General features: G+C 39.1%; 1 protein-coding gene across 11 annotated transcripts in view; it reads right to left on the bottom strand.

Moving 5' to 3' along the window:
* The window catches only part of ACACA (acetyl-CoA carboxylase alpha), a 289,079-nt gene that overhangs the window by 63,938 nt on the left and 205,735 nt on the right, over nucleotides 1–19,406 (bottom strand). For all 11 annotated transcript variants that reach the window (XM_044248459.1, XM_044248461.1, XM_044248460.1 and 8 more), the window contains 4 exons: nucleotides 13,318–13,587; nucleotides 9,653–9,750; nucleotides 4,950–5,070; nucleotides 4,238–4,348 (listed from right to left, as the gene is read on the bottom strand). In XM_044248459.1, the coding sequence (XP_044104394.1) occupies nucleotides 4,238–4,348; nucleotides 4,950–5,070; nucleotides 9,653–9,750; nucleotides 13,318–13,587 (600 nt within the window). The remainder of the gene's footprint in view (nucleotides 1–4,237; nucleotides 4,349–4,949; nucleotides 5,071–9,652; nucleotides 9,751–13,317; nucleotides 13,588–19,406) is intronic.

Below are 19,406 nucleotides of genomic sequence, written 5' to 3'. Positions count from 1 at the left end.
TCTGTAAAACAGCCCTGACACCACTAGCTCACCCCAGAAGGTCGCAATGAGCTAGACTCATGTTCTTGATTTTAAGTTTCAAATAAAGTCATCCAGACTGCTTCTAATGACCAGCCCACTGTCTTTAGTTTAAATGGCAGATCTGCTTCTGCGGCACTTAAAAAAACCCAGATACCGCACTTCTCAACTTGGTAATATTCTCAATGTTTTACAAATAACTATGGGGAACAGAGAGCAAGATAGACAAGGAAAGAGATTATACAAATACTGAGGCAAGGGTAAAGGGATAAAAATACAAATGCAGGAAGCACTTTCTGGTTTTGGAACAAAAGACACAGTGGCAAAGGATGGTGCCCCTGAATAAAATGTGTAAATGTACAGTAAAACCACTGAAAGTAAAAAAAACAGGAAACTGCCAGAATATTATTTTTTATTTGCAGGTTACTACTGTTGGCTACAAAGAGAAAACCTTTAAAAAGTAAGAGTCTTTGGAAGCAAAAGGTAGGAAGTCTAAACTAATTAAAAACAGGTCGGCTAACGACAGGCAACATCACGTGTGCACTGAGATGGAGTGTGGCCATAAAAGCTTGACGCATACATGCAATGTATTAAGTTGGGAATGTGTGTCTCTCCAGCTTCATATCTATTAAAGGAACAAACAATTTACATGTTGCTGTATTACAGGAATATGATAGGTGGTGTGTCAACCCTTTCTCTTTAAATTGAACCATGTTAAGTCAAATCAGCGATGGGGCTTGGGGGTGGGGTAGGGAGGGGAGGAGAAAAGCAGGGAGAAAGAAAGTTCCAAAAAAATCTCTGCCTCAGCAAAAGTTTTCATTAAAATTTTAGACAAATGATCCCTGTGTCCTTCTCCCTTGCTGCCTGGGGCTCCATGCTATTTCTATGCAAATAACAACCTCGTGGTTTATATCTTATTATTTCCACCGGAGCTGCAGCGACATGACCTGAGACGTGTAAGAGCTGGGGGCGGGGGGGGGGGGATTTGGAGAGGAGAGAGAAAGAGAGAGAAAGAGAGAGGGAGAAAGGGAGAGAGAGATGGAGTGGGTGTTCACTCAAGTGTGAAAAAATATTGTCAGGAGTGAGCGTCAAGAACAAAAAAAAAATTGCAGGGATAACGTGTTTATTTCAGTCCCCGCACCCCCAACCCCCACCATACCCCCCCTTGCAAACCGGCACCTTTTAAAATTCATTGGGCATCAGGCGATCATGCACAATCCATCTGCTTTCACTTTATCATTTGCATTTCATGCCTCCTGGCTTTTGATGTGCTGATACTTTGATGCAGTCAGGAGACGCGCATTATCATTATTTCAATTTTCAAAGGGGTCAACGGGATCGGCACTTGCACACACAGATTTCTTTTTTCCTACAACCTCTGCACACCCCCTCCCTTCCTATTCTTCACCCCAATGTTTAACATAAAGGATGAAGACTCAAAAAGGTGGGGGTCAAATGTTTACAGTCTCAAAGCTTGCATATACTACCTACATTTCCACTTTGCACAGGTACACACACACCCGAGCAAAATGGTTAAGGTTTAAGGAGGCTCTACAGTGTTTTCAGACACACACAAAGACTTCCTCACACATGGATACTCAGGGAGGCATACAGAGAGAAAGAGAGGGACCTAGAAGCAAGATACAGACACAAAGAGAGACACCAGCACTCACCCAGGAAGAGACTCGCCCTCAAAGTGACCTGCACACACCCACAGAGACAGATTCCTACAGAAAGAAAGGCAAACAGAGATGTCGAAAGCACCACTTATACACAAAGACAGAACACGCAAAAGGAGTAAGTTGGAGGAAGCAATCTAAGCGTACAGCTTCCGTATAGTGTCCTTTTTCATCCTGGATAGGCGAAGGGGCACACAGGACATTCTGAATGAATTTGCATGAAATCGGGTGTCTTCCAGCAACATGTCTATGTACTGAAGAGGCACTGACATGAAGACAGTGAAGCAGGCAGGGCAGGATTAGGTAACCTCTATAACTTGATCTCTCCCTTCAGCTACAAATGATCATATCCTTCTGAAAAGGAGCATTGTCTGGTAAGTTACGGCTGCAGCTTTCCCTGTCTTTCCCCCTGCAACTACACTTCTCCTTCAACAAGCAGCCCTGCAGGCTATGAAGAGGGGGGAACATAATAAATCTGATCGGAACAATTCAACCAGATTTTAAGAAAAATTCCCTAGTGCTTACTTTATGGCACAAATGGAATGCAACTAGCAAGTTTTTACCAAAAACCAACCAAACAAAAACCCCCAGCAGCAGCAAAAGCACCTTTGCTTTTTGTATTACTCTTTGCGTATAACATATTATTAGGAAGAAAATAAGAAAACGTAATGAAATACATTTCAGAAATTAGCTTTTTGCTAAGGGTAAAGGATGGAAACATTAAGGGAATACATGTGTCTTTTTAAAATTCTACCCTTACAGATAATCACACCTACAATTCTTTTCTATAGTCATCAATATCTCATCCTAAGAAGGTATCCAAAAGAGCAACTTGAAAAAAAATAAAATAAAATAAGATTCTCAGCAGTTACTCCCACAGCAATAGTCTCCTTCGTAGTGGCAGTTCCCAATCTTTATTTCTAAGCCACTTTCCAAAAAGGGAGCGGGGTATCTAAGTTTGCCATTGGTAGTTCTGCTTTTGCCTTTACTTGGAGGGAAAAGCAAGCCAGAGAAGGATACAGACCTCATATGAATGTAGAGAGCAAACTGATCACATCAAACGATTCTCCTCATTTCTGACAGCTCCAAAAGCTAACTGGACCAGTGGATTATATCAGCTTTTCAAAAAGGAGCTAACAGGACATTTGATTCCTATCTTTCCCCTGGAAAGTCAAGGTTTGAGAAAGTCTGTGCAAGTCTAGTAAACCCAGTATCTGATATAATTCAGCGTGCATATAACTCAAGATAAATCAGCAAATCATGTAAGAAAGACGAATAGGGAACTGAAGTTGTAAAGAGGATCAACACTTTGTGCCAGGTGCGATGTACTTTTACTCATGTTTTCCCATTTGATGTCCACCATATCATTTAAGTGTGTAAATTATTACCCCCCTTTGACAGACAAAGAAATCGGAGGAGCTGAGAGGTTACATTAGTTGTACAAGGTGAGCCAGCAGGTCCTAGACTATTACATATTCCTGGCTCTGGAGAGAAAATAATTTTCCTATGTCTGCAGAGAAATCAGAACTACATTGCCTTTTGTACATCCAGGTATTCTTAGATAGTTTTCACTCTTACAAGCAGTGACCTCACAAACTTTTTTTCTTCCCCCCGCCTTGGAAAAGCCCCAATGAGCTCGGATTGAAAAGGCACAAGAATTTCTTTCCTTCCTTCCTTCCTTCTTTCTTTCCTTCCTCCTCCCTCCCACCACCCTTTCTTTATTAGGATTTATTTTGAGAGAGAGAAGAGGAAGAGAAAGATGATGAGCACAGGGGAGAGGGGCAGAAGGAGAAAGAGAAACCTCAAGCAGACTCCCCACTGAGCACAGAGCCTGATGCAGGGCTTGATCCCACAACCCCAAGATCATGACCCAAGCCAAAATCAAGAGTCAGACATCCAACTGACTGAGCCACCCAGGCATCTTGCATAAGAATTTCTTCTTCGGGAATGATAAATCTCTGTCATACTCTTTTCCAGCAATCCATCCAAGCATCTGTCCACCCATCTCTCCATTCAATATTTACCAATTATTTCCTCTATGTACAATGGACCACTGTTAACTGCCCTTTTTAAGAGGTACATTCACAAATTTCTCAGAACATTAAAACTTGATATTGTCAATACGTTCAGAAGATGTTTCAGAGACAGCTCCGCATCTGGGAAGAGATCTCTTCACTTATTCATAGATGAGAAAAAGGGAAGGAGAGCAGAAAAAAAGCATTCAATTAATTCTCTTTCTAGAAAGACACTAGAATATAAATCCTTCACAGCATGAGTTCTATATGGTTTGTTCATGAACATATCCAAAGGGCTTGGAACAGTGCCTGGCACATAGCAGGTCCTTAAAATATTTGCTGAATACAATAAATGAATGAATGAATAGGTAAGCAAGGTGACAGGCAGGAAAGATGGAGGGAGAGGGAAACAAGATTGAAGGAGGCATGGCCTGAATGGCTTCTCCTCAATCAGGATCTTGAATTAAGAATTCACAATCATCTCCAAACAGCTTCACATACTTCTCCCAGACCCTAGACACTTACTTTGTTGAGGGCCCCAGCTCCAGTCAGAATTAAGTGAGAATTTTCAACCTGGATGGTTCTCTGTCCCAGCCGGACAAGGTAAGCTCCAATCCCAATGGCCCGGCATGTAACCTTCAAAAAGAATAAATTAAAAAAAAAAAAAAGAAAGAAAGAAAGAGAGAAAGAAAAGAATAAATTCTACATGTCACATATTTATGTCCCTCCCCAGCTGTAAGAACTAAGGCACAGATGTATAAAATCCACATTAACAGAAAAAAAAATACTGCTTTTTGCAAAGTTTGATTAACAATATTAAGCCTCACAATTCCCTGGTAAAGAAAAGATGGTACAGAATTCGATGAATGATTCAAGTATTAGACCCTTAAAAGTTCATAGGCTCTTTACTTCTCTTATACTTTTGCCTGTTTCACAGGTGGTTGGCATCTACACTAGAGGTAAGAGGAAAATTAGTTAAAAAAAAAAAAAAAGAAAGTCAAGCTGTTATAGCTGTTAGAATGCTTAGAGAAAAAAGTTAAACTAAAGGCTAAAATGAGGTGTTAGGTTTATCTGTGATATTCAATTATTTATATTAGGATGCACAGTGAAATCAAATTATAGATATATAATTTTTAAGAAATGTTCTCATTTGGGACTGAATAGCAGAGATGGGACAAAAATAACTCCTAGTCACACAGTCGGTCCTTCAAAAAGGTCATATTCTGTTAAGATTTACCAGGCTGATGGTGATAATCTCATCATAGGCCAATGAGGATTCTCCAGCAATCATTCCAGAGCCTCGAAGGTTCTCTGCTCCAAGTCCCTCTTCCTTCCCAATAATATCAGTTATCTTGTACCTAATGGATACAGCCATGCCAAATTATAAAGGTTAAACACAAAAGTAACAATCCATTAAAAACAGTAATAGCCATTCAAAGGCTGCTAAAAGCATCCTGCAAGCTTATTTAAAGCCAGAGCTCTTAATATACTCTTCTTATACTTTCATTCAAGTATCTTTCCTCCTTAGCTTGGTGCCTATTCTTGCTGGAAGCAATATAGTATAGCAGAAAGAGCAAAATCTGAAATTAAGTAGACAGGCTTAAATCCCTGCTCTGACACATGCAGCCATGTAACTCTGGAGATAATAGTAACTTCTGTAAAATGGAGATAATGTCTACCTCTAAGGGTTGACATGAGAGTTAAATTAAAGCAACAAAGAAAGGGCTTGACACATAGATGACGCTCCGATTTTAGAGGCCCTGTCTTACTTTCTAGAACAAGTTTCTTAAAAGTGGGGTCAATGTAGATCTCCCTATAATCAACAGTAGCCATTAAATCAACAATTTTAGATAAATGTTACAAAGGAATTTAAAAAAAAATTCAGAGGCCGAGTGAGAATGCTCAGCCCAATTTCTCAAGTCAAAAAATCCTTTCTCGGGACGCCTGAGTGGCTCAGTGGGTTAAGCCGCTGCCTTCGGCTCAGGTCATGATCCCAGGGTTCTGGGATCGAGTCCCACATTGGGCTCCTTGCTCGGCAGGGAGCCTGCTTCTCCCTCTGCCTCTGCCTGCCTCTCTGTCTGCCTGTGCTCACTCGCTCTCTCTCCCTCTGTCTCTGACAAATAAATAAATAAAATCTTTTAAAAAAAAAAAAAAATCCTTTCTCTTTTCAAGACAGGACTAAGGGTAAGATCAAAACAGTACATGCCCATTCCTGCTCTTTCATAAATATCATGTGCATACACGGAGGGGTCCTGGCTCGAGTGTTCTGGAGGGGCAAGTGGAATGTGTATGGAAATGAAATACTGGCCAAGTTGTCCAGAAAGCATCCTGTGAATCTAGTGGGAGCCACTCATCTGTCTTCTTGGCAGGGGATTTGGAGTGATAACTAATAATGGGAAATGGGGAATGCAACTAATAAAAGAAAGGAAAAATACAAAGTTGGAAGTAGAGATGGGCGTATATTATTTACTGTTCTGTGTGTATCCAGAAAGCTTGGCACTGGGCATAGTTTAATAAATTGAAATAATAAATAAATATCCCACGGTGGCTCTTAAACTACTTTTTTACCTTTATATTTCTCTGTTCCCTTCTTTCTTTACTCCTAATCTTCTACCAAATCCTTCCCTTTGCCCTTGCCTTTGGCCTCTGGCTTTGCATCTTTACTTCCCAGATTCCCTTGCATTTCTATTTTTAGCCTCTCCTAGGAATTCTCCAATTCCTCCTTTTGCTCTGTATCTAGGCACTAAATTCTAGAGGTACGTTGCAGGTAGGGCTAATCTCCCTTAAGGGGTTAATAAGCCACAATAATTGGAGGGGGGGCTTAATGTGTCCTTTCTGGAAGGCTCACATGCCATGCAGTCACAAACACTCCTGGGTCCAGTCAGCCTTTCCTGCAAAGCAGATCTTTTCCCTCCTAAGGACTGCATAGTGCTTCACAGGGATTCATGACTTAAGTGGCTTCTTCTCCCTTTGTATTACATGAAAAAGAACACAAATTTCCGATTTTCTCCTCTATGGTTTGAGTCTTCTAGTGTTAAGACTATCATTCTTTGAAGCAGTACTAAATTTAATGTTATTTGTAATAAAAATCTTCGTGTAGTATAATACAATCAACAAAACACATCCATAAATATATATGATTTTTGATCCTCACAGCAATCCAGTGTGATAGGTAATGTCCTCTCATTACAGGTAATAGTGGCCAGGATTTTCAACTGCTTACTATGTACTCAGTCCTGTGCTAAGGGCTTTACATATATTAATTTACTTGATCTTCATTTTGATCTTGATCTTGATCTTCATAGCTGAGAGAAGAAAAATGACTTGCTAATTTAACAAAAGTAATATGCAAAATCAATATTTTTAAAAAATATTTTATTTATTTATTTGAGAGGGAGAAAGCATGAGGCAAGGGAGAGTAGAGGGAGGAGGAGACTCCTTGCTGATGGGGAGCCCGATGCGGGGCTTGATCCTAGGACTCCCGGATCATGACCTGAGCTGAAGGCAGACACTTAATGCACTGAGCCAGCCAGGCACTCCACAAATTAACAGCTTTTTAAAACATCAGTTATAAAGAGTTAAAAAATACAATGGGGAGGGGGAATCCCATTCAGAACAGCAAGAAAAGGTGCAAAATATTTAGGAATAAACATTTAAAAAATGGCAAAACCTCATTATACCCACATGGTGCACCACAGTGCTTCTGGTATCACGGTGAACTGCCAGGGACACTGTGGGATATTTTGAATACCTGAGTGAAACACTATGATATGGAGTACCTGTTGGATTCCAGGTGAACTACTAGATTTAGGTAGTTCATAATTAAACATTAGATAATACTACATTCCTCTGACAATGTCCTATCTTTGCAAAGCTGGGTTTTCAGTTTCTGTGGGAAAAAAAAAAAAAACAAGTTCTGCACAAAAAATCAACGCAGAACAAGAAATAAGGGTGGCTACATCCAAGATTAATCCCAAGTCTTGAGATTTCGTATAGATGCAGATATCCCGTTAGTAAGTTAATTGTAATTATTTAAAAGTTTTTTTAAAAACCCTTTTCATTTATGTATATGATACCTCCCAAATAATTATTGTTAGAGTATAAGTACTTATGAAGTTTTTTGGGTCTGACTACTTAATAAACAGAAATACTGGGTATATCTTTTAGCCCAAAGGTGCTATGAAACCATTACTGAGTCAGTAAGGGTGTTATGAATCAAGAAAGACTGGGAACTTCTGGCATAACCTATATGAAAAAAAGCACAAAACTTTAGAAGATACACCTCAATAAATGGAAAAACATATACCATGTTTCTTGCTGGCAAGAGTTAATGTTATGAAAATGTCAGATCTTCCTAAATTAATTGATAAATGTAATGTAATTTGAATTAAAATCATTATGGAAAGTTTTTGGTTATTAAAAAAAATGAGCCTAATATAAAAAGATAAAAATAGCTAGTAAAATGCAGGGGAAAAAATTAACAATGCAGGGAAATCTGCCCCATTAGAATAGTTAAAATAGGGGCACCTGGGTGGCTTAGTTGGTTAAAGCCTCTGCCTTCGACTCAGGTCATGATCCCAGAGTCCTGGGATCAGGCCCCACATTGGGCTCTCTGCTCAGCGGGGAACCTGCTTCACCTTCTCTCTGCCTGTCTCTCTGCCTACTTGTGATCTCTCTCTGTCAAATTAAAAAAATAATAATAATAATTGCTCTTTTAATCTTATTTTATTAATTGACAAAATCAATATTGGCAAGGGTGCAGAAAATTAAAGGGGAAGAACAAACTATCAGATATTTCTGGTGGGACTGCAGATCTTGGGAGGGCAATTTGAATTTATCAAAAATATATTTAAAACAGCCATTATTTTTAGCCAGTAATTCCACTTTTAGAAATTAGTCCAAAGGGAATAATGAGAGATATTCCTAAAAGTTTTTATAAAAAAAAAAAAAAACAACATTTAGGGGCACCTGGGTGGCCCAGTGGGTTAAGCCTCTGCCTTCAGCTCAGGTCATGCTCTCAGGGTCCTGGAGTAAAGCATCGGGCTCTCTGCTCAGCAGGGAGCCTGCTTCCCCCCTCTCTCTCTTCCTGCCTCTCTGCCTACTTGTGATCTCTGTCAAATAAATAAACAAAAATCTTTAAAAAACAAAACAAAAACAAAAAAAAACATTTAGCCCAGGAATGTAGCAGTAAATAGTGGTAACAGTCTGAATGTTCAAAAAATATATATTTATTTTGATAAATTATTATGAAGCCATTAAATATCATATTCTTATGTAATATTTTAAGAATATACAAAATTCCCCCCAAAATAGTTTTTAGTGAAAACAACAAATTACAAAAGTTTTTCCATTATGATTCTGATTATGTAGAAAGGAGGCATATATACACAGAAAAGGCAGCAAGAATATAATATACATTAATAGTAGTTATCTCTCAGGATGCCTGGGTGGCTCACTTGGTTGAGTCTGACTCTTGATTTCAGCTCAGGTTATGATCTCAGGGTTATGGGATCGAGCCCCCATGTGAAGCTCAGTGCTCAGTGGGGAGTCTGCTGGAGATTTTCTCTATCTCTCCTTCTGCCCCTCCCCCTGCTTGCATTTTCACCCTCTCTAAAATAATAAATAAACCTTCAAAAAAATTACTATCTCGGTAGGATTATAGCTGATTTTTATTTCTTCTTCATAATTATTTACAAGTTCCAACTTTTTTTCTAAAACGAAGAAATATTTTAAACATAATTTAAAAACCTCCCATCAATCAATAAGTTCTTTCAGCTACTGAGTAGTAGAGCTATGATTCAAACTTAAGACTCCCTGATTACATAACAAGCAATCTGGATTGCTCTTCGAGGTCATGATCAGCAGGACAGTGAGGAAGAAATGATCATATTCTCCTTTCCCTAATCCATGGCCAAATTATTCTATGACACATATACCTACCTGGATTCTCCTTCGTCCTCTACATGCTCACAGTGGACAGAGTTGAGAGCACTGACTCTCTTATAATCCTGAGGGGTCAGATATAAATATTTGTATCCCTGTGAAGCACAAATAGTTTTTAACTCATTATTTGCCATCAGCACATAACCAGAAGACACAGCAGAGCATGCACAACACAGCTCCAAAGGTAACTTTAAATTGCCACATGGCTAAAAAAAAACCAGTAGTAATAATAAAAAATAAAACTAAAAAAAAAAAAAAAATTGCCACATCACTTCTTTAAGTTACTGACTAACAGAATACCAGCAATAGACAGTCCTCCTTTGAAAGGTGGAAGGTTCTTATTTCTCTAGTCACTGACTATCCTTGAAACAAGATATCTTGTAGCTACAACTGCAAGTATATTCCATCCATTTCATTTTCATCAGGGTTAAAGGGTCATTTTCCGATCTTTTGTGACACCTCTATTAAAGACATCAGTACAAAATTAAAGAACTGTGTGGATTATTATTCTTTACTTTCTCAAATTCATAGTTCCATCAAAATATAAATGGGTAAGAGATCATTGAAAGGATCACAAAACTGGAAAGGTAATATTAAAATCAGAACTCTATGCAGTGATAATCACCAGTGAACACTGAATTCATGCCTTTTGCTGTTTTCAGTAAACTCATAATTCCTATTTACATTTAAAAAATCACACTAACTTTTCATAATTATTTACTTTTGTACATACATCACACACTCACAAGGTAGGGTTATAGAATACATGTGTTTAACTTACGTGAATTAGTCATGCAGTTAAAAAAAATAATAAAGTAAGCAGAGGAAATATTTTAAATACTGTGAGAAATTAGGCCAGTGTTCAACTCAATAAATTTCACCCACAGTGAGCACAACACGGAAGAGACATGAATCTGCCACTGAATTTGTGTGACTTCTGACAAGAATCTTGTAGTGCTGAGGATCATTAGTATGTCAGTTACCATGTCTTTACCGAGTACCTCTTATGGGCAAGGTATTGTTCTAGGCACTGGAAAAATAGGGATGAACAAAACCGACAAAATTTCCTGGCCTTGTGGAACTTATGTTCCAGTGAGAGAGACAGAAAATATACCAATAAATAAAACATATACTATTAATGAGAATAATGTTTCAGGAAAAGAAAAAAGAGTGTTGCAAGAGTTGAACCTTTAGGAAAGAGAGCCCAGGGAAGGCTTCATTGAAAGTGGCATTTGAATAAGGTCTTGAAGAACAGAAGAAACAAAACATGAGGCTATCAGGATGGGGTTAGGGTTCGGAATTCTAGGCCGAAGGAACTGTAGGTGCAGAAGCATGGAGACAGGAGTGTGCCTCATGAAGTTCCAGAAAGAGAAAGCAGGCCAGTGGAGCTAGCATGGAATGCGACTGTCCGCAGCAAGAAATGAGGGCAGGGTGGTACTGTAAGTCCAGGCTATGTAGGACCTTGGCTTAAAATTCATGTAACATAAAACTGGTCATATTTTTTTTAGTAAGCTCTACACCTAATGTGGGGCTTGAACTCATGACCCTGAGATCAAGAGTCATATGCTCCACCAACTAAGCCAGCCAGGTGCCCCAAAACTGGCCATTTAAAAATGAACAATTCAGTAGTTTTTAAGTATATTCTGATGTTGTGCAACCATCACCACTCTCTGATTCTAGGGCATTTCCATTACCCCCAAAAGAAACACAGTCACCAACAATTTCCATACACTTTTAATATGAATTCTACTGAAGTATAATTTACATGCAATAAAATTCACTGATTTTAAGTACTGTAGTGTGATGAGTTCTGGAATATAGATGCTTGGGAAATCACTACCACAATCAAAATAGAGAGTATTTCCATCATCCCCTGAAACACTCTTACATTTAAAAGATGTCTCAGTGAGGGAAACGGGTAAGGAGCAGATAGGAAGATAAAAAAGGAGACTCTGGGGTCCTAGAAGCCAAGAGGAGAAAATATTTCAAAGATAAAGAAATGATCAACAGTGTCAAAGGCTACTAAGACACTGAAAAACACAGATGAAGACTGAGAGTCGTGACAGAATTTCATAGTGTGGAACCCACGGTGACCCTGACAAAGCAGCTACAGTGGGCTGGTAAGGGTGCGAGCCTAACTGAAGTGGGTTCCAAAGGAATGGGAATAGAGTATCTGGAGAGAGCAGGAAGAGACAATGCTTTTAAGAAGCTTTGCTGTCAGTAAGGATACTGAATGGAGGGCTAAGTATTTGTGAACTAAGAGGTAGATTCAGTAGAGGGGAAAAAAAAATGAGGATGTAAGAAGGAAAGGGTTAAGTGTATAAAAGGAGTGACTGGCCTTAGATTGGAGCAGGGACTGTTCATCCAAAGTACAGGGGAGATGGCAGAGAATAAAGGCACAGATGCAGACATGTGGGAGCTTGTAGATGCTCTCTTCTCGTTTCTTGTTCCTTCTATTTCCTCAGTGAATTGAAGAGCAAGGTCATCCGCTAAGAGGGAGGATGGGGCAAGAGGGTTTTGGAAGTTGAAGGAGAGAGGAGAAGATGTGAAATTGTCATTCAGGAGGTTCGCAAATGAATTTAAAGTAAGACCAGTCTATAGCACTGGATATTTCTCTCTATCAGTGTTCAGCTATGCAGGTTCACGTATGTGAGTTGATGGAGAATATTGGATTTAAACAAGGTTTTTGTAAAGAGACAGAGTAAGCAGAAAGAGGAAAGAACCAAAGGAGTTGAGGGTGTAGGGAAGGTGGTAATTATACAATTATAATGATTAACCTATGACTGACCATAGAATGTAAGCTGAGGATGTAAGGAGGATGGAGGGGTGGCAAAGAAAGGTAGGGCTGAAATTAAGATCATGGGGAAGAAGAGATTCAGCTGGGGTGGAGGACAGGAAGTCAAGGATTTATGAGGTTGGATTATGGGATGGATCATGTATATGGATATAGAAGTTACCAAGAATTATAACAGGGCTCGTTGTATGGGAGTGAGTGACAATATGCCGGCAACTGAAACATGCAAAGAATGAGAAGGAGTGACCAAAGCGGTGGGGACCTCTCTGATAAGTGGTGGTGTGGCACAGTCTGATGCCATGAGACTCAAAGATGGGCATTTTTCAGAGGGAAAGGTGGGTGAGAAGGGTCTGGAAGTAGCAATAAGGCACAAAAAAGCCCCCCTTTCCTCTGCAGGCTCAGCGAGACAAGGGAAAGAGAGGAGAGAGAGATCAGTCACTCTCTAAGAGGGCTACAGGGAAAGCAGTGTCTTCAGAGGATAGGCAGATTTCAAGTAGAGAACAATCAGAGAGGAAGCTGAGGATACAAGGGCTTTTGTAAATGACTGACCATAAGTCCTGGAAGCCCCAGTGGAAAGGTTTAAAGATAGATATTTCTGGCTTAGCATGTCTCATGCTGAATGCGTATCTATCTCCTCTAGTGTTCAACCCAAGAAACAGCAATCTATTTCCAAGCTAGAGGGAAAAAACCAGGTGAATATACTAAAAGACAATTTGTCTCCAACATGGTTACGGCTCACTTGTAACTGTTGACTTTTGAACTGAAACCTCTACCTCTTCCCCAACCTCTTTATTTGTGTAGACACACACACACAAAGAACGAGAGAACCATACATTGCCTTGAAGTTTTATCTTTGCTTAGTCTGTACCTTGTAAGGATCCTCAGGATCTACCCAGGCCACATGAAACATATGACGAATTTCCTCTGCCAGTCCAATTCTTGCTCCACTGTTGGCTGCCACAAAGATGCGTGGGATACCCTCGGCCCTGGCAAGCTCAGAAGCTCGGAGAAAGAGCAAATCCTCCTGGGGCCCGAAGGACCCAATTCGGTATGTGATGTCATTGCCAATAACAATGATATCTCGGCCTTCTGGGTATTCAGGACTCTTAAGGGTCATTTTCCAAGCTACCATGCCAATCTGCAAAGGCACCAGAGAAACAAATAAATAGAAGCTTCTTACATGCAGAATTTTTTTCAAGTTCCTTGAAGGTATCAGACTATACCTTAGACACAGTCTTCCTGTAAAGATACGTAGTGGTGAAGAGCCAAGTTTCCTGGGGAAACTAAAACATACATTCTAGCATACTTCCCTGGGTTGTGGTGAGACTAGCTGGTTTACTACGTATTGCCCAGCTGCTTCAATCTGCTTAAACATGGAAAAATCAAGTCACTCAAGATACATGTGGAAGAATGCCATGGTGCAGGGAATTAAATCCAAAACTCCCTGACTTCCTACCCTTCTACTAAGACACTAGCTCCATCTTCTCTGAGAGTCTGTCTGAGAAACTTCTTACGCATGTGAGGAGAGCAGAAAGAGAATCACCTGTCACAAACTATACCACTTTTGTGATCCTGGATCCTTTTACTATTCTCTAGCATTTGACAGGAGTAATAGCAGCGTTCTTGACCAGCTTGCTTTTAGGTGTCTTCCATTTCTGCAAGAATTCACTAGAGCTCAACACTACGTGCTTGTAAGCAACTCTTGCCACTTTCTCCCAGCACCAGAAAACCAAAGCACGCAAGGAACGATATATGTAAATCTCTACTCTCTGTTTAGGAGCATCTGTCCAGCCACAAAATAAATGATGTTGACTCAGAAGGCAGGGGTGACATGTCTCTTCCCAAACCCTCCCAGCCCTCTCTTCTTTTAATCCCCTTCTATATGAGATCTAGTCAATCCTTCTACTTGTTTATTTGCTAGTTCCATTTCTTTTCTATTCACTCACACCCCAGTTACAGCAGCAGTTTTTCATGCCTGCCTGTCTGTTTCCCTATACCCGGATAAGTAATGTTTTCCATTCTTTTTTCCCCCCCATTTCTTTCTGGCTTCCCCCCACACTCCCACCCCCTCCACTCGCTCCCAAACACAAAGCCTACCAGATGAACGAGCATTCCTGGTCCTGCCTAATGGAGCCCAGCCACATCTGCAGCCTTGGTCCCTCATCCCCAGGCTGCTGCATATCACCTCATTGGGGAGCCGGCCATCAAGAAGGGCCATTAACAGATGTAAATAGCAGCGTCCCTGGAAAGCCACATGCATCACCCAGACTCAACCGGGCCAGTGATCATAAGCTCTGAGTACACATTCCTCAATCCAATTGCACATCCACTATAATCAGGCTGGTTGAAGCTTTCCACACAGCTATTTGTGATTCTCAGCATTAGAAATATATATATATGTATATATATATGAAACACCCATAGATAAATATAAGCTATTTAATATATCATACCATTGGCCAAATACAAATCAAAACGGATATAATACACAGAAAAAAATCCAATCACCTTCTGAGATAAGGTATTACTCTATCTGCTCATTAAAGACACAGAAAGGAAGGAGAAACAGATCTTCCAAAATATAGCACAGAGAAACTGCAAATATCAGGATAACTTTGGTCATGGTTTTTAAGAAGCTGGCTAATATAATGCCTGTGTGGGGAGAAATATTTTACACCTGCTTTCCCACGTGGCCCTCTAACCTAACATCTCTTTTGTTTCTCAGGAAGGAAAAGCTATTTCCTCTAAATGCATTTGTAGTTAGGAAGATTGGGTTTTACACCAAATTTTATGATATATTAACCTTAGCCACCTAGGCTAGAAGTAGCTTAGAAACAAGCCTTGAAGAATCTACTTCAGCATTTGCATGCTAATGCAAACACTGTGTCTGTGTGGCACTGGGCAAGCAAATAATACTCTTTTCTTTTGTTATTACCTGGGGACTCTAACTGTGTCACTTGGGCAGTCTGTTCAGCAATTGGCTAGGTCATTATGTTTGCAATATTGACTTCTAATTAGGTGTCAACACAGCAGCACCAAGAACACACTACTCTTTATCAATGTCTTTCCAAAGTGTGTTCCTCATCGACCACCTCCCTCCTCCTTTAACAAGTACCATTATAGAAGGGAGAGTGCTATCCAGTCTTTGTAGAGCCAGATTCCCTAAAGCAGAGATTCCGTTTGGAGGAAGCATAATGGACAAACATGCAAGAAAGCACTTATTGCTCAACTTATACCGAAATTTAGATTTTATTGCTATTTGAACAATAGGGCACATAATGGAGAAGATGGAGTCAAACTAACTTGGATCCGTATATAGGTCCTATCACTTGCTAATTGTTTGACCCTGGAAAAATAACTTCATTGAGCTTCAATGTCCCCACATACAAAACTAACAATGCCTATGGGTTTGACAAATCAACTATTCCCAACAGTAGTCTATTATATTAACTCCAACATACAAAATTTGCCCCTTTATCTCCTCTCAATCTATTCAAATCTTACCCATTCCAAAAAGATTCATTCAAATTCCATTTCCTCAGTAAAGCTTTGCCTAGCCTCAAGTGACCTCTTTCTTCACCGATCTCCTACTAAGACCTTCATGTAGAGAATTCATTTGGTAATTAATCATATATTGCCTAGGATCGTTTTTTAGCTTGCCAGCCTAAACCATTATATCATCTCCTCCAGTGCCTAGCAGGATCCCTACACATAATATGGGAGTAATAAATATTTGCTGGTTCTATAGTCATTTCATTTTTTAAACGATTCTTGGAAAATAGTCAACACCAAGGGCTTAGAACACTGTCTATGACTTATCTCTAGGGATCACAGAATAACAGTCCTAAACATCATTCAACTATTTTATTTTTTAAAAAATAACAAGAATAATAGCTATCATTAAATGAACATCTATCACATGCTGTACTATACTAATACGGACAAATACTGACAAGAGTTAAGAGGTTAGTCTGGGGAATGTCAGCCTATCTTGGTCCAAATCTCAGCTTTATTCTAGTTGTTTAATCTTGGACCAATCACTTAACTTCATATAGTCTCAATTTTTCCAATCATAAAAAGTGCTCGGATTATTAATTCAGAAGCATCTGTTATTATTGCCACAAGAAAACTAAGATATAGAGGAATTAAGTAACTTGTCCTTATAGCTAATATGTTTATTTTTTAAAATATCATTCACATAATTGCCTTTACTAGAGAAATTAAGGAAACATGTTCCAGACTAGTGCCACTGCAGTTAGTGGAAACAATATGGAAAGATGAACGTCAAATACAACACAAACATAAATGTCATTTACACCTAAATGCAGTGTGGTATTCTGGAACAGAAAAGGGCATCTGTAGAAAAACTGGTGAAATTCAAAACAAAGCCTATATTTTACTTATTAGTATTGTACCAATGTTAGTTCTAAGTTTTGATAATTATATTATGCTTATGCAAAATGTCGACTTTAGAAAAATCAATGGTTTCACTTAAATATATTTTAACACACCTCTTTCAGGAGAAAAGATCATTTAAGCAAGAATAATATAAGAAGTTAATATTAGGTTATATGGGAACTCTCTGTACTATCTTTGTAATTTTCTGTAAATCTAATATATTTTAATATAAACAGTTTAAAAAAATGTCATGATAAAAACTTTTCCCTCTTCTGGAGGGAAGTAAACTAGCTAATAAGGTCATCATTAGTATTCTTTGCAGCCTTACAAAATGATAGCTATGAAGCCTATGAATAGCATATTAAAATATCCATAATATGATACTAAATTTGAGGAAGAGGTTTAACAAACTTGTCTATATACCGTAGTAACCATGAGACTCAAAACAGCGTGGTGGTTAAGGGCAGAGACTCAGAAGCCAGATTTGGCCAGATTTGGAGAATGTGAATCTAATAGAATCTGACTCTGACATAATACTCAGTCAGTTTTCTAGCCACTGCAGTATGTTACTGACCTCTATGTGCCTCAGCTTCCTCATCAGTAAAATGGGGTAATAATGACCTCTCCTATAACATTTGTTGTAAGGATTAAATCCATGGTAAGCCTTGGAACAGTATCTAGCACATAGTAAGGGCACAGTAAGTGTTACAACACTGTATCTACAGATGTGTTGGGCAGGGAAGGGTAACAAAATTTAAAAAAAAACAGCAAAATGAGATGGTAATTACTTTTGGAAAGATGGGATTGTGTGGTTCTTTTTTTTTTTTTTTTCCTATTTTCTAAATTCTCCTTAATGTGTTTATAAAATTATCAATGTGATGTAAGTTTAAAAAGGAACTAAGAGAAGACCACTGAGTGGTCTCTTCACTGAGTGACAGGTACGTGAAAATTACTGTCCCTACTTTAATGTACCATAATAGAAAAAAACTTTTTTAAGGGAAAAGTAGTTCACCAGCCTAAGGATTTCTCGCACTTTATAAAAGCTGACTTTAAGTCTTACGGCAACAGATCATATTTATGTAAAGTTAGAAGGAGAGAGAGAAACACATGAAAATTAAAAATCAAGACTCACCTCGAAGGGAGAAGAATATCAAGAACTGCCTTAGTTTGTTGAGGCTATCATTTCATTTTTAAAAATGAAATGCTCTGCAGTGATGTAGTAGAATGTAAACATATGTATATATAGGTTTATACAATATTAATATCTCTACCTGAGAAGTAACTGCTTCAGTGTTTTTCTGGTCTGATGGTTAAATACATATTTATACTTTTAAAGTCAATATTTGTACAATAGACAAGAACAGTGCCTATCAGCTAAATACATATTTAGGACTGTACCACATGTATTACAAACATGTACTAAAATCGAAAGCTTATATTTATACAGAGCCTTTCATCTTGAAGGGGGCTAAAGAGCTTTACAAACATATGTACATAAAAGGACGTTTGCACTGATAGGCAGGCAAGGTATCAATTCACCCACTCTCCTAAGTCTTCCTGCAAGCAGCCCGAAATAGGAACACATGGCGTCAACAGATGCAGGTCTGTAACAGCTGCAAAGATGTGTAACACAATAATCCACCTTGTGACGCACAGTCATTGGACGTGGGCTTGCAACTCGAGAACAGCAAATGCTCTCCTTCCGCGCAAAAGCACCATGGCCACTTCCAGCCTTGTGTTTTTAAATTATTCTCTACCAAACTCAACTAATCACTTGACAAAATTGAATTTGATACTGGAAATGGTTTCTGAATGCAAAATACTTTCTGTCTGATGATGAGAAGTAGGTTGAGAAACGCTTCCCCTGCCCTTGTTAGATTTAGAGAGACAGAGGGGCGGGGTGGGGGAAGGGTCACAACATTCAGGAGAAATGGTTCAAAATATGCTATCTAAGAATAGCTTGGTCTCAGAGGATTGGGTCATTACTTCAGAAGACAGTCATATTCTCCCCCTATTTAATTAGGACACTAAGTTTTTCAGTCAAATTACTTTACATAGATGGGTCTATCTATATTATACACACAATGGAGATTTTATGTTGAGAATTCTGCAATCACTATAAAAGCATACACAAGTGTGACAATGTGGTTAGGAATGTGACATTCACTGAATTCACCTAAGCCCAAATTGCCTAGTACATTAACTGAAAAATAAAAACCATAAGAAATTCCATCGCTGAATTTCCTTGTTCCAGCTTCTCTCTCTTCCTCCAGTGCTTTGGTGTAGGTGACACCCAGGGAAAATGACTAAGGGTGGCAGCCTAAGAGGGCCTGCCAGAGAGGGTTTCTGGCCCAAGGAGGTTCAGACTCAGGCTCTGTGGCACGTGGCCATGGCCATGCATGAGCTTCTTTCCCATCCACTGACTTACGAAGTGGTTCCAGCCACTTACTGCCAATTATGTTTTCATTAATATAGCCATAAATCATTTAAAAATATGTAATTTCAGATGGCTTTTGATAACAGGATGTTCTGATTAGCAGGTTTCTTAGGTTTAGGGTT

This window comes from Neovison vison, chromosome 5, assembly GCF_020171115.1.
Source record: "Neovison vison isolate M4711 chromosome 5, ASM_NN_V1, whole genome shotgun sequence".
Classification (NCBI taxonomy): Eukaryota; Metazoa; Chordata; class Mammalia; order Carnivora; family Mustelidae; genus Neogale; species Neogale vison.
The sequence above is the reverse complement of the archived record's forward strand: the minus strand, read 5'-3'. Positions and strand labels throughout refer to the sequence as shown.